Below are 14,438 nucleotides of genomic sequence, written 5' to 3'. Positions count from 1 at the left end.
ATTAAGAAGAAACAACGAGAAATACAATTAGAACTAATAAATCATTATATTTACGCATAATGATCTTCAATAGAACGGTGAAATTAATGTTCAACAGATTCATTCATGTGATAATTTGGTTGATCTGTTCACTAAGGCATTATCAACCTCAACATTTGAGAAGTTGAGACAGAAGATTGGAATGCGTCGTCATCGAGAAATAAAGCGATGTTTTCATGAGGGGAGTAAGATACGCGATGTACTCTTTTTCCCTTAACCTAGGTTTTGTCCTATTGGATTTTCCTGGTAAGGCTTTTAACGAGGCAACAAACAAAGCGTATTACAGATATGTGTACTTTTTTTCCTTCACTAAGATTTTTTTCCACAAGATTTTTTCTTATTAAGGTTTTAACGAGACATATTATCTATATTTAGAGAGTGTTGTAAATTATTAGTAAATGTGGATGTGTACTATTCCCACTGCTTTCATGATGCAGATAACCTCCCACTACTCCTCATTATTATGATTATAACTCCTACACTTCCATAACCTCTTCCCGTGATCTTCCTCATGATCCTAATTATTAATATCATGTTTAAGACAGTCCTTTGTAACCTTTTATGTAATAGTATAAATAGAGGCATGAAATGTGATATGGGACACACTTAAACACTTGATGAAATAAGAAAGTTCATTGTTCTTCTCTTATTCTATTATTTATTTTCTTATTTTATATTATTAGTTTGAGCTACATTTCTTAACAATAAAATACATTTAGCAAGTCTGGACTTTTAAATTCTACGCCTAGCTAATAGAGAAAAGAGTAGAAAATTAGGTGTCTACATTTAGAAGGATGATATTTTTTTCTTGTGTTTTTGGTGTACAAATTAATGAATTACCATTATTGTTAATAAACACGCAAGAAAATGCATTAACTGAGCTAAATTTAATACTTCATTTTCCTTTAAAAGAAAATTGGAGAATTTTTTTCTAAAGAAGGCAAAGACCAAAGACAAAAATAATGGATATTGGAGATGAAAACCGGACAAATTAAACATGTCAATTGGAAAATTAATGAAATTCGTAAGCAATTTGACACCAATAAAAACGAATGATCATAGTCATTTCAAGCCAGTAACGACGTGGAAATCATCATAGCTACAGCAATAAGATCTCACTCTTTCCAAAAGCTCCTCGTGACCGTACGATTGAACTACTTTTTTTTGGTAGTAACAAATTCCATTCTTATTTAGGAGGGTTTAATAAGATATTCCTAAACCTCTGAATATCAACGATCGCAGCACAGCTCCAATAGCTCAAGAGCATAACTTCTGGTCGTTCGTAAAAATCTCTTCCAAGTTTGAATTAATGTATGTATTTTAAGCACGTTTTTATTATTTCTGTTTTTATATGGAATTATGACATCAAACATTGTTTCTGGTAGTGTTTGATTTGATAGCGAAAAGGATGTTGCCGAGATGGAGCAAGGCTATTTCCCAGTTTGCTAGGGTTAACTCACACAGGAACTCAGAATTGGGAAGACATTTGTGTTCTTTCTCCTGTCGAGATTATTCCAAAGTTGCGGCGGTTGCAGCTGATCCCACTGAGAAAATCTTCAATGTCAAAACCGAGGTTTTTAACTTTTGACTTTTGTTCTAAATCTCAGGGGTTTTGAGTACTTGATTACCCTTTAAGCTTCAAGCTAAATTTGCCTATTGTATGCTGTTTAAGAAAAGAAACGGAAACTTTTGAAACTTGTAGTCTTGAATATGCCATAACATTTGTGTGGCTGTAAAAGCTTGTCATTAAGGTTAAAAATGTTACTTTATCACAAAAAAGATATATATATATATATATATATATATATATATATATATATATATATATATATTTATTTATTTATTTATTTATTACGGATGATTCAAATAAAATAACTTGTTTCTAATTTAGAAAGTGCTCATCCTTTTTGAATATGACTTAAAAAGGAAATAAGTTCACGTAAAGAGAGTATTATCAATGATGTTGGAGTTGGAGGAGCAACGAGCATGACTCTGTTAAAAGATTATAGTCCGGCATGACTTTGTTGCTTGAATCTTAATCTTTGGTTGTTCAAAAATTGTGACGTTTGTGTGCTTTTTTTATTGAATTTCTGTAGTTGACCTTGATGAGCAAACTGAAAGAAGATTGCTTTATCTTAATTAAGTTATTCGTGGTTATACTGAGCAAATGATTCGTTGGATCTAATTTGTCCAACTTACAAAGTGCTGCAGCTGCTGGTAATTGAATTTCTGTCACTTGAGTAGGTAAAATTGAACAAGTTGTTTTGGTCTAAGCCTCATTCACTGGCATTAGCACCTGATTCACCATTAAGAGTTGAAGATCCACAATACGAGGGCATCAAGCGCTTTATACTTAAGCTGTTGCGGTTTTATAGTAAGCAAAGCAAGTCCATTCGAGGGGCAAATGTTATTTATCGCCGTGTTATTCACCAAGTTGATAGACCTGCTATTTATGACGGTTAGTCTGTTCGCTCGTTGCTCCTCGAACATCATTGCTTTTGCCTTTTCCTGTTGGTGCATGGATCATTATCTGAAACTTATATTATTTATTTTAAGAAAAATAAGAGAAAATACAATGCTACATCTGTGTCTTTTCTTTCTTAGATCCACTATGATGCTCATAGGACATTTGATTAGTGAGCATGTAATTGAAGATGCAATTTAGCAATTGTCAAATTGTTGACTGAATCTGGCCTATCCTTTTAATCATTCAAGCACTGGCAGCTTATATCTCATAAGATTCTAACCCAGCTCATTATTACTAATCTTTAACAGCATTCTTGCTCATGTTAACTCTACAGCTCAACTTTTTGAATATTCATTTTCCATATGATACTTTCAGGAAAATATTCAGATGTGTGATCAAATATGTCTAAGTTAATGACCCTTTATTGTGAAAATACAGCCATTTAAGAAATTTAAACAAGAAAAACACACAATTGTAATTACCTTATTTTTTCACAACACCTTATTTTTCTGTTTTTCTTTTCCCTGCCATCTTTAGAAATTATAATTTCCTTTTCTTCCTGGAGTTGATATGGTAATTAATGTTCATTTTGTTGTCTGATCTGTGTATATATGTTGCTGTGCAGTATTTAACTTGGAGAAAACATTTAAGACCACATTCTCGTTACTTGTTATCCATATGTGGCTTTGCTTACGACGCTTGAAACAGGAGGGTAAGGAAGGTGTTGAGTTGGGGCAGTATTTGTATGAGATTTATAATCATGATGTGGAGCTGAGAGTTTCTAAAGCTGGGGTAAGTTACAGAACCCTGATACAGAAAAGTCAATTCTATAGACTATAAGTAAAAAGTTCTCCTTCTCGGCATTCCTTCCGTTTTTCCTTAATTTGTTTCTGGTGAGTGGTGACAACATGATTCATGTTGGAACTGTTAATCTTATTGGATATACTTTGAGTTGCTGAGTCTCCCTTTGTCATTATACCATCAATAAAGTCAGAATAGCCATGAAGTTATTAACTCTTTTCTTTTACTGTTTCCTTAGAAAATTTTGGGGTGAAAAAATCATAAGTATATCAAAGCATGATAATGATGGTATATCCTCCAGAAAAAAGAAAATGAAAGGAGAAATGAAAAGAAGGAAAGAATGAGGAACATAACTGTACAAGTCTGTGGTGCCTAAGCTAGAGGACATCTATGATCTTACCATGCGCGGGCCTCTTTTATATTGTTTTTTACATATGAGATTTCGGATGGTGGTAAATCTGATATGCAGTTTCCTTGGTGAAAGAGCTTTGATCTCCTAAAAAAGCTTTTTTGTCATCACTACTTTTGTTTTCCTTTTTTTTTCTTTCTGTCACGACTCCATAATCCCACCTTAAGGATCGTGATGACACCTAGTCTCTACGACTAGGTAAGTCTATCACACAACAACATCAGACAGGATATAACAACTTAATGTTAGATAAAACTGAGAAAAATGGCCCAAAACATAGCCAATATCATAATACAACTTTCACAATCCCAAAATCCAGTAATACAGTGTCATAAGCTTTACGGAGAGTACACAAGACATTCCAAAATACAATACTATTTTGAATTACAATTAAACATTAGCATATATGAAGTAAGAGGGTGACTTCGAGGCCTGCGAACAGAACAGCAGGTATACCTTGAAGTTCCAACCGCATAGGCATAACTCTCAAAATCAACACGATCTGAAGTACCTGGATCTGTACAAAAATGTGCAGAAGCGTAGTATGAGTGCACCACAGCGGTACCCAGTAAGTATCAAGACTAACCTCGTCAGAGTGGTGACGAGGTTCAAGTCAAGACACTCACTAGACATGAAAATTTGTGCAGGACATAGATATAAAGCTAACGACGGAAAGCAAATAATGAAATAAATGGCAACAAAGAATAAACATGCAGTAAAACAACAAAATAATCAACACACATTTGAAATACAGGGGAATTAAGTCAAGGAAAACAATGACAGTTCAAATCATCAAGTCGTTCCACCACAAGATTTACAACAAGAATCACCCTGAGGTACCACACCTCATAATTACAAGTCATAAGCCACAATTCACAAATCTTACACACATGGCACCTCGTGCCCGCAACATAAGTCACACTCGCACGATGAAGACCTCGTGCCACCATGTATTTCGTATCCGTATCAATTACCAATATAATGTTCAAAGAAAGTTTATTTAAATAAAGTAAAGCATGATAACAATTTAAGTAAAGTAAAACACCAAATGAGATAATGAGTTTATTTTAAGAATCAAATAAAGTAAAGCATGATAACAATAAAATTTATTTAAGGAAAAGCATCAAATGAGATAATGAGTTTATTTTAAGAATCAAATAAAGTAAAGCATGATAACATTTTAATTAATGTAAAGTATCAAATGAGATAATGAGTTTATTTTAAGAATAAAATAAAGTAAAGCATGATAACAATTTAAATAAAGTAAGGCATCAAATGAGATAATGGTTATTGCTCGTCTCTTTTTTTTTTTTTTTTTTTAAATTTTGGTAGCAAAGAGTATTAAAATTGAAATGGTGGTGTTTCTGATCTGTTTGGTCTATTGTTAGTAGGCTTGTTGAAAAGGAGGTGACGAAGATAAAGTGGTAAGGAAGGTGGCAGGCCGATGGCAAAAAGGTGAAGCAGTGACGATTTTGGATGATTCTTTGTATGGTTGCTATTTTTACCGGCGGCAATCTCGCCGGTGTAATTTTGGGGGGTCTTTTCGAGAGTGTTATAACCATTTTTAGGCTAAATTATTTTACTGAGGTTTGATTAGAATCTGAAGGATCAAATTTGGGTTCTTACGATTGAAAATGGTGGATTTACTGTGAAAAATGGTGGCTCAATGTCGTCCTATACGAAGAGAATGGACGGGAGATAAAACTTTTGTGAGTAAATTAATTTTTTATAAAGTGGAACCCATAAATTACATATGGTAATTAGTAAGAGGATAAGTATGTGACATATCATTTGTGTCATAGCGCTCGAGGACCACGCACAGTCATATGTGTTTATTAGTGTACAAATATATGAGTTAAAGTGTTAAAATGGGAAAAATGTAAGTTTATATACCGGGATGACAAACGGCTACAAGTTTAAGTGGCCCTTAGGTCATTTCGCCTTTTAAAAATATTTTTCCCGAAATAGCTTCGCACGCTTTAGCCCCTTATCTCGCCGTGTGTGCTTCAAATGAAGTAATTCCCCTTACTAGCAACATGCGCATAAACCCCCCTTATCTCACCGCATGCGCATCAATATCACCACCCTTATGCCGCCGCATGCGCATCTTATCACAACACAATGATCAACTCGCACCACACGTGCCCATATGCCACAACATTGCCAAAACAACAATACCAATATCACAATAAAACATAGCCCACGGCTCAACAACAATGTATACAAGAATTTCAACAACAAAATGAAATAGGAAATAACTCAACAATGAAAGATATTCCATGTAACAATAACTTCAATTAAAGGCATAATAAAAGCCTAAGAGTCTAAACCGGTCAATTTTCACATATAAGCTCGTGTACACACTCGTCACCTTGCGTACACGTCTTTCACATAATTCAAATAATGCAATTAGACCAAATCCTATTGGGTATTTTCCTCCACACAAAGTTAGACAAGATACTTACCTCAATTAGACCAATTCATCACTCAAAAATAGCTTTTCCTTTATAATTCGCCTCCGCACGGTTCAAATCTAACCAAAAATGACTTAATATCATCAAACAATACAAGATAAATCAATTTTGATAATTATAGTTAAGATCTTTAACTAAAATAAAAAAGTCAACTCAAAAAGTCAATCCCGGGCCGCACCCCAGAACCCGACAAAACTAACAAATTCCGAACGCCCATTCCGATACGAGTCCAACCATACCAAAATCATCCAATTCCGACTTCAAATCGGCCTTCAAATCAATTTATGTTTTAGAAGAGTTTTTGCTAAAATCCCCAATTTCTCCAATTCAAATCATCAATCAAACACTAAAATTGAGGTTGGAACAATGTTTTAAAAGGCGTTTTCGGGGCGAGGCGCACCAAAAACGCCCCGAGGCGATGGTGTGGGGCGAAAGTCTCAAGAGGCGTACGTCCAGCAATTCGGGGCGTACGACTGGGCGTTCGGGGCGTACGACCGGGCATTTGAGGCGCGTTTTTTTAGTGAGGCGTAAGCCCCAAAGACTTTTTCAATTTAAAACAGAATTTCTTGAATAAGTCCTTTATATAATATCCAAATTCTCAAAATTCAGCTTGGTAATTACTCAAAAGTTTAAAAAAGAACCGAAATGTATTAAATTTAAAAGTAAGACCTTTTTAATTGATTGAAGTCCTAATTCATGGTCTTTCCCAATTCTTTATCTTGTCTGCTAGTCTGCTAATATCTCCCAAAAGTAACGAATATTCAATTTTGTTTTTACAAATACAAAGAGAACACTATTCTCCTCCATAACAGCAAGTTCAAAGTTCAAATTGCATGTTAGTCATCCTTTTTGTTCCTCCATGTAGAAAACTTTATTCTTTTCGACTCAAGTTACTTGTACTTTTGAGTAGCGTATAATAGATTGTTTTGACTAGTTTTTTTTGGGGATGGAGCACATCTATATATATATTTTTCACATATTTATAGTTTTCTTCAATTTTTATGCAATTTTACCTGTTTATAAATATTTACTGTAATTATATTATTTTATAAAATATTAAAAATTAAATACCTATGAGGCTTACGCCCCGTGCCTCGGGGCTTATGCCTCGCTGAGGCATATGTAAAACGCCTCGCCTTACGTCCACGCCTTTTAAAACACTGGTTTGGAATCATGAAATATAAACAAATTCGAGTAAAAAATACTTACCCAATCCAAGTAGTGAAAATCCCCTCCAAAATTTCCCAAAATCGAGCTCCAAAACCTCGTGAGAAAAAATAACTAAATGCCGAAATAAGTAAAAACGCAACAGCTGTCCCAGCCCGAATCAGATCCTAGATGATCCCGAAACTCATGTTTGATAAGCCCAACATGATCTTTGCGAGATTACACCCAAGATAGCCTTTTGAATCACCCAATTTGGCCTTAAAATGAGGGATATATGATATTTTGGAGTTTTAAAGAAAGTCTAAAAATTTCAGGGACATAAATTGCATTTTCGTAATTATTTACACCAGAAAAAAAAACCCAGCAATAAGAAAATCTTCGTTTTAGCAACAACAAACAATTAATTATTTTTTGCAAATACAAAGAAAAATTCATTCTCCTCCATAACAACAAGTTCAAAATTCAAATTGCAGGTTAGTCATCCTTTTTGTTCCTCCATGTAGAAAACTTTATTCTTTTCGACTCAAGTTACTTGTACTTTTGAGTATCGTATAATTGATTGGTTTGTTTGATTTTTTTTTTTTGGGATAGAGCACATCTATATATATATATATATTTTTCACATATTTATAGTTTTCTTCAATTTTTGTGCAATTTTACCTGTTTATAAATATTTACTGTAATTATATTATTTTATAAAATATTAAAAATTAAATACCTATGGGGCTTACGCCCCGTGCCTCGGGGCTTATGCCTCGCTGAGGCATATGTAAAACGCCTCGCCTTACGTCCACGCCTTTTAAAACACGGCTGGAATCATGAAATATAAACAAATTCGAGTAAAAAATACTTACCCAATCCAAGTAGTGAAAATCCCCTCCAAAATTGCTCAAAATCGAGCTTCAAAACCTTGTGAGAAAAAATAACTAAATGCCGAAATAAGTAAAAACGCAACAGTTGTCCCAGCCCGAATCAGATCCTAGATGATCCCGAAACTCATGTTTGATAAGCCCAACATGATCTTTGCGAGATTACACCCAAGATAGCCTTTTAAATCACCCAATTTGGCCTTAAAATGAGGGATATATGATATTTTGGAGTTTTAAAGGAAGTCTGAACATAAATTGCATTTTCGTAATTATTTACACCAGAAAAAAAAAACCAACAATAAGAAAATCTTCGTTTTAGCACCCAAAACTCATTGGTAACCTCCCGGACACAAACCATATATGCATTTCAATCATAAAACACGCTACGAACCTGCTCGCGCATTCAAAACACCGAAAATGATCATCTTGACCCGATATTGACCATGGTCAAACTACAAATCATTAACTTAACTAGTTTCTCAACCAATGATCCAAAACACACCCGAGCCCTTCGGGACCCCATCCAATCATACCAACAAGTACAAATACATTATCCAAACTTATCTAAAGCCTCAAAACACCCACGGGAACATCACAACAAAGAATCGAGGCTCAAACCGAATAGAATTTCTCTTAAGTTGTTAAATCTTCATTCTTTCAAAAGAGTGTCCGAATCACACTTAAACACTTCAGATTACTTCCAAACTTTGCACACAAGTTCAATTCAACTATATAGACCTATCCAAAGTCTCGGAACACCAATTGGAGTCCAATAACATCAAAGTCAACTCTTGGTTAAACTTATGAACCCTTAAGTTCTTCAAATTGCCAACTTTCGACAAGTAGTGTCGAATTCTTCTAGGAACCCCCAAAACCAAATCCGAACATACGTATAAGTCCAAAATCATCATACGACCCTATCGGAACAATCAAAACCCGATTCCGAGTCAGTTTACCCAAAAGTCAAACCTTGGTCAACTCTTCCAACTTAAAGCTTCCAAATCAAGAGTCATTCTTCCAAATCAATCCCGAACCACTCGAAAACCAAAACCGACCATACACTCAAGGTATAATACACTATATGAAGCTACTCAAAGTCTCAAACCACCGAATGGAACGCTAAAGCTCAAAACGACCGGTCGGGTCGTTACATTTTCATTTACAAATTTTGCTATCAGTATTTCTGTAGTCTTTTTCACATTTTTGGATTTCAAATGAATAATATTTATCTGAGGTTCCCTCCCCTATATTTGTAGACTTGTCTTGTCTTCAGTTTGATATTAATGACGAAATCTGATTCTATGTTTAAACATATCGATTGCATTTTCCCTGCTCTGGCACTTTTTTCCATTGTCCTACAACTCATCTTTTTTGAATTTCTTCAGTATAATGCTGCCTCTATTAATGCTTTTCTTCTTTGGAAAAGCTTCACTTAAGGGGGCATTACTGCATCAAATTTGTTTCCAGAAGATAATAGCTTTTAATTAATATTCCTTCAAATATCTTCTCACCCATTTATTATACTCCCCGATTTAGAAACTCCATATGTTAAAGTAATCTGAATGGTCCTCCACCTCGCACTTGGACTCCAATTCCATATTTGTCTATAGTTGTATAATGACCCTCCTTTACAAAAATTGATCCTCCCATCTAAACCTTTAAATTCATTTCCCTAGGAAGGCTATGTTGAGTCCCTCAAATCTCTATCCCTACCCCTTGTTTTCATAGGAGAGGTTATTATATCCCATTTGATTAAATGGTTGTTTCTTTCCTCCCTGCAATATTGGGTGATGAAGAGCTTAACAGTTTACTTGGATATTATATAAGCATTGAATTTCACTTGCTGGTTGGACTGTTGAATTTGGAAGGCAAAAGAATGTTATGTTCAGTCAAATTATTCTATAGTAAACTGCTGAAACGGGAAAAAAGACTCTCCTATCTGATCAATATGGATTCTGAGAGCACCAAAGTGTTCCTTTCTACTTGAACAGTAGTAAAACTTATCAAAAGAACTTGGCCAGTAGAATAGGGAGGCATCCTAACGGCTGATAAAATGTGTAGAAGAAGAACAATCCACATTAATTGGTGCTTCGTGTGTGAGAAAGCTGAAGAGGATGTATGGTTTATTGCCTGATAGCACATAGAATGGTGTATGGCGTGGAAAGGTTGGAAATTCAGAATGAAGTGGCAGAGAAGGTTTTTCCCTTCTCTCAGGTTAACAATATGGAAAGAGTGGAACAGAAGAGCGTTTGTAGGATTTCGAAATTCATTTGTAAAGATTTGTTGGATTTCTTTATATTGTGTATGACAACTAAATTCTTTTGTGGAGATTCATACTTTTGCATATGAGTATGTACTTTTATATACACCTGGTATGTGGGGCTACCCTTTTTCATGTAATAAAATGATTGACTTCATCCGCTAAAAGAAAAAATGTTTTCATCTTCATTGTGGTTTTTCCACAATTTGTAGTCACTGAAATGGAAAAGGGAAGGTAGTATGTAACTGGATAAGCAGCTCTGTGATGGCGATATATTTCCTCTTTTTCTTATTGTGATTTATATTGGGCATGCAAGATTCTGTATGTTTAAATAACAGGATTTATGAACTTAAGTTTATTTTGTATCTTTCGTCCTATTGAAATTGCAGGTTAACTTATTGTTGACTAAATGGATGAAGGATCTAGAGAAGATATTTTATGGCAACATCGTTGCCTATGATGCTGCTATGCTTCCTGAAGCTAAGCAGGATGAGTTGCAAAACGTAATTTGGAGGTAAGCCATAGCAATATTTGTTCAGGCTCCACGATGTATCCTAACATTGCAGGTTTCATTTTTAGTTTGTTTGTTAAGTATTTCATCATGTGAAGTTTGTGATCCGATCATTTTTTCCTTGGTCATTAATCATTATATAGAACTGATGAGCTATTTCATTTTTCTTACATTAATTCAGCATAACTCTTTGTGGCCATTTCACTTATCAATGCAAATCTGCTAATGTTTGTTGCCATTTCCAACTTAGGGGACTCTGCTCAATTAGGATAAGCAAAAGGATGGGTAAGTTGAAAACATTTGTTAGAGAATATGAGCTGAAGTTTCTAGACCTTAATCACATATAAGAAAGAGGAAAATAGTATCGGCCTTTAATTTGACTGGAATATTTGATCAGTCACTGAGTTCTCTTGAGACATTTCTAAGGATAGCTCTAAACTCTGTGTGAAGGTTGTAATAGTTGGGTTTCCACATTTATCAAGATAGAAATAAACACATTGGATAATTATACCCTAAATTGTGTCTTCATGAGATACTAATGAGAAAATAGTGAAACTGTATACTTGAAGAGCAATATACAACTTTTTTAAGTTCTTTTAAGCTTGCAACAAGCTATGATGAAAAAAGTCGATTAAATGCATTGCTCCTTATAATGATCTTGTCTGGATAGAGAAGCGAACTAAAAAAAAAACTAGTCTTTTTTAGCTACAAACAAGCTAGGATCGTTAGGGAGTTAATTATCAAACTAATCATTTAAAGTCAATTGCTTCTCCCTTGTATTGAGGGATAGCTAAACCAAAGATCCAATAGAATTACAGAAGTTAAAGCCTTTGCCTCATTATCTTTTTTTCCGACGAATTCATTGGAAATTCTAGCTCACTATTTTTCCTTTTGTTTTTGCTTTTCTATCTTTAAATTCCCCCTCTTTACAAAATCCACCTAAAAGTTGGAGAGTTCTCTTAACACTGTCATTGCCAATGTCAGTTCCAAACTGTAGGAACTAGCTGTTTGTTGTAATTGCAGCTGCATATTTTGAAGCATGATGTTTCCGTGGTGTTATAGTAAACTACAATTTGATGTGGTATAGGAGAATGGTATAAACAAAGATAGAGTATTATATTTGGTAATCTGAAAAGGGTCGAAGTCTCTGTAGTCTTTAATATGCCCTATTGTAATTAAGATTAAGGAGATGGCCATTTGGTTACCAATGACAGTTCTATGTGCATTCTATTTGATTGGCCTTCTGATATTATATGTTGTAGGAATGTCTTCTCTGATGATGGTACATCTACGCCTGATCATGCTGCCTTGCTTCCTCTCCAGGCAAGTACATCTTTGTACATGCATTCTTGAGGTGCTCTTCTTGATACAGTCTTTGCTCAGAACTGAAGACTTGTAGTGTAGGCAGTTGGTGGGCGATTAAAAGAGTTGGGAATTGCATGTCAAATGTGAGTTGTTGGAAATGCTTTTGCGTCTTTTGTGAAAGATAAAAATTTGTTCTCATTTCTCCTTAAGTTGCTATTAGCTTTCACCTTCTATTGACTGCAAGAAACAGTGTAGTTTTGAGACTAGCATTCATCATTTCTTGAAAGTACATCTCTTTTAGTAATTTCCCTCGAATTTAGTTTTCGCTTTATTGGACTCTGTACCAAAGGTATAATGCGTCCGAGGATTCTGGATACCATACTTATTTTTCTTTCAAATTGTTGCATATAGTTTGTTTTTGGTTGGGCTCTGTATACATACCGAGCTTATTATATTCTTTAATCGTGTGATTGCAGGCTTTGTCGAGGTATGTTCGCAGGGAATTCAACTGTATGTCATTGACAGGTACTAATTCTGCCTTAAACAAATTATGTATCAATTTATTTGAAAATGATGTTAGCACTTGTAAACTGAGGGCTTTCATGCTCTTAGTCTGCCCTCTTAAAGAGACAGAGGAAAATCTTAAACAGTGCGAGACACCGCAGTCTCTATCCTTGCGATGCCATATTTCATATCTGCAAACCACCCTTCCATCAGGAAAAGAAAAGACGGGAAAATAGAATGATGAATTTTTTTACAGGAAGTCTTGTTGCCTTCAAATCCCCAGTTTGGGGTTTGGGAGATGTTACCTTGGTGTTCAGATTGACTTAGTGCTTTAAATATAATCTTGAGTATAATAAAATAATTTTGTAGCTCTTAAATATATTAGTCGGCATGAGATATCTTTCCTGCATTTGAAATGTTTGCACAAGTATTGTATGAAAATAAAGCTCAGCAGAGTGGTTAGGATGCTTGATTGTGATTCTGGCTATTGATTTGTGGCTAGACATGGAAGTCTTTGAAGTCCTCTTTACCAAATGCCCAGTTAATTGTTTCAGAGAATTCTTTTAACTCAGTTTTATTGCATCAGACATTATGCATGAGGCTTCATACCTGAGGATTGGTTGAATTGAATCCATCCATTTCTTTTGATTGCTTAAACAAAATGGGGCTAGGGTTTGAAGGCACGGGTTGTCTGTGCTATATCTCTGTCTTTTCATGCCCATATTGTCGATGTATGGATGATCCTATCTTTTCTCACTTGAAGCAGCCCCATTCTCATTCGTAACATATAAGCAACTTATACCACGGAGACTTATGAGGGAATTTTCAATAAATTCTTTTTCCTTACTGATTCCTCACTGGTAGCCTGTATAAAGATAAAATATTTCTGGAACTTTCATTATAGTGATGGTGCTTTTGATTGGACAGATAAAGAAGCTATATTTTCGGGAAACTTCATGTTCACCCCGTTGGGAAGCTCAAAAGCTGGTGCTGTGTAATGCGAAGAGAGAGAGAGAGAGATCAAAACCAAACATGCTCATCAACAGTGCCAAAATTCATGGTAGAGACCAAGCCTTCTGTCACTGAAATCAGAAGAAGAAATTGCCTAGTGCTTATTAGGCAAATAGATGTGCAGTCCACTTTTCTCTAACTTTGTCACATAGAAGTTGCTGGCTGTTTTTGTTCCCCAGTATGAATCTTGGACAAAAATATCCTACCTGTTGATGCTAATTGTTTTGACGAAATTACATGGGTGCTTTTGTTAAATTACAAGTGTAAGATTTGCGAGTTCAAGATTTGGATTACTGTAAATGTCGCCAATGTGTTTTTCAGTTTTTGTTTTGGGGGAAATATTGGAGGGGTGAGTGCCCACTTGCATTGCTTTTGTATACAACCTTGATTGTTGATTAGGATTTATGTCTACACGACTCTTTTAAGTTCTTTTTTTTTTTTTTTGAGATGAATAAATAAGGGGATGAGCACTCGGCAATTTCTTCAAAGGGGCATTTTTTGTGTTAAATGTTTTCAATTCTTTAATTCCTCCAACAGTCCACACCATACTCTGTACGAACACTATGTCCTATGGATTTTATTTGAAAGACCTTTTTCTATCCTTTCTCATAGGAGCTGTCT

At 34.9% G+C, this 14,438-nt stretch overlaps 1 protein-coding gene across 3 annotated transcripts; it reads left to right on the top strand.

The window, feature by feature from the left end:
- The first annotated feature begins 1,103 nt into the window (after nt 1–1,103).
- LOC107779089 (uncharacterized) lies at nt 1,104–14,117 on the top strand. Of its 3 annotated transcripts, XM_075228099.1 has the most exons (9): nt 1,104–1,350; nt 1,425–1,612; nt 2,284–2,497; nt 3,132–3,298; nt 10,876–11,000; nt 12,260–12,324; nt 12,406–12,445; nt 12,779–12,827; nt 13,734–14,117. In XM_075228099.1, the coding sequence occupies exons 2-8, from the start codon at nt 1,448–1,450 to the stop codon at nt 12,822–12,824; spliced, it is 822 nt and encodes a 273-aa protein (XP_075084200.1). In that variant the 5' UTR covers nt 1,104–1,350; nt 1,425–1,447; the 3' UTR covers nt 12,825–12,827; nt 13,734–14,117. The 3 variants fall into 3 exon arrangements, with proteins under 3 accessions (XP_075084200.1, XP_016454918.1, XP_016454917.1); XM_016599432.2 differs by lacking the exon at nt 12,406–12,445 and having other exon boundaries at nt 1,105–1,314; nt 12,260–12,320; XM_016599431.2 differs by lacking the exon at nt 12,406–12,445 and having other exon boundaries at nt 1,106–1,350; nt 12,260–12,320.
- Nucleotides 14,118–14,438: the final 321 nt, after the last annotated feature.

Source organism: Nicotiana tabacum, chromosome 13 (genome assembly GCF_000715075.1).
Source record: "Nicotiana tabacum cultivar K326 chromosome 13, ASM71507v2, whole genome shotgun sequence".
In the NCBI taxonomy this organism is placed as follows: Eukaryota; Viridiplantae; Streptophyta; class Magnoliopsida; order Solanales; family Solanaceae; genus Nicotiana; species Nicotiana tabacum.
This window is presented reverse-complemented; position numbering and strand designations above follow the sequence as displayed.

Bases quoted from the DNA above. Each gene is read 5' to 3' on its own strand.
- LOC107779089 (XM_016599432.2), top strand. From the start codon at position 1,448: ATGTTGCCGAGATGGAGCAAGGCTATTTCCCAGTTTGCTAGGGTTAAC. The intron at 11,001-12,259 runs GTAAGCCATAGC...TATATGTTGTAG, and splicing joins TTGCAAAACGTAATTTGGAG to GAATGTCTTCTCTGATGATG. The intron at 12,321-12,778 runs GCAAGTACATCT...GTGTGATTGCAG, and splicing joins CTGCCTTGCTTCCTCTCCAG to GCTTTGTCGAGGTATGTTCG.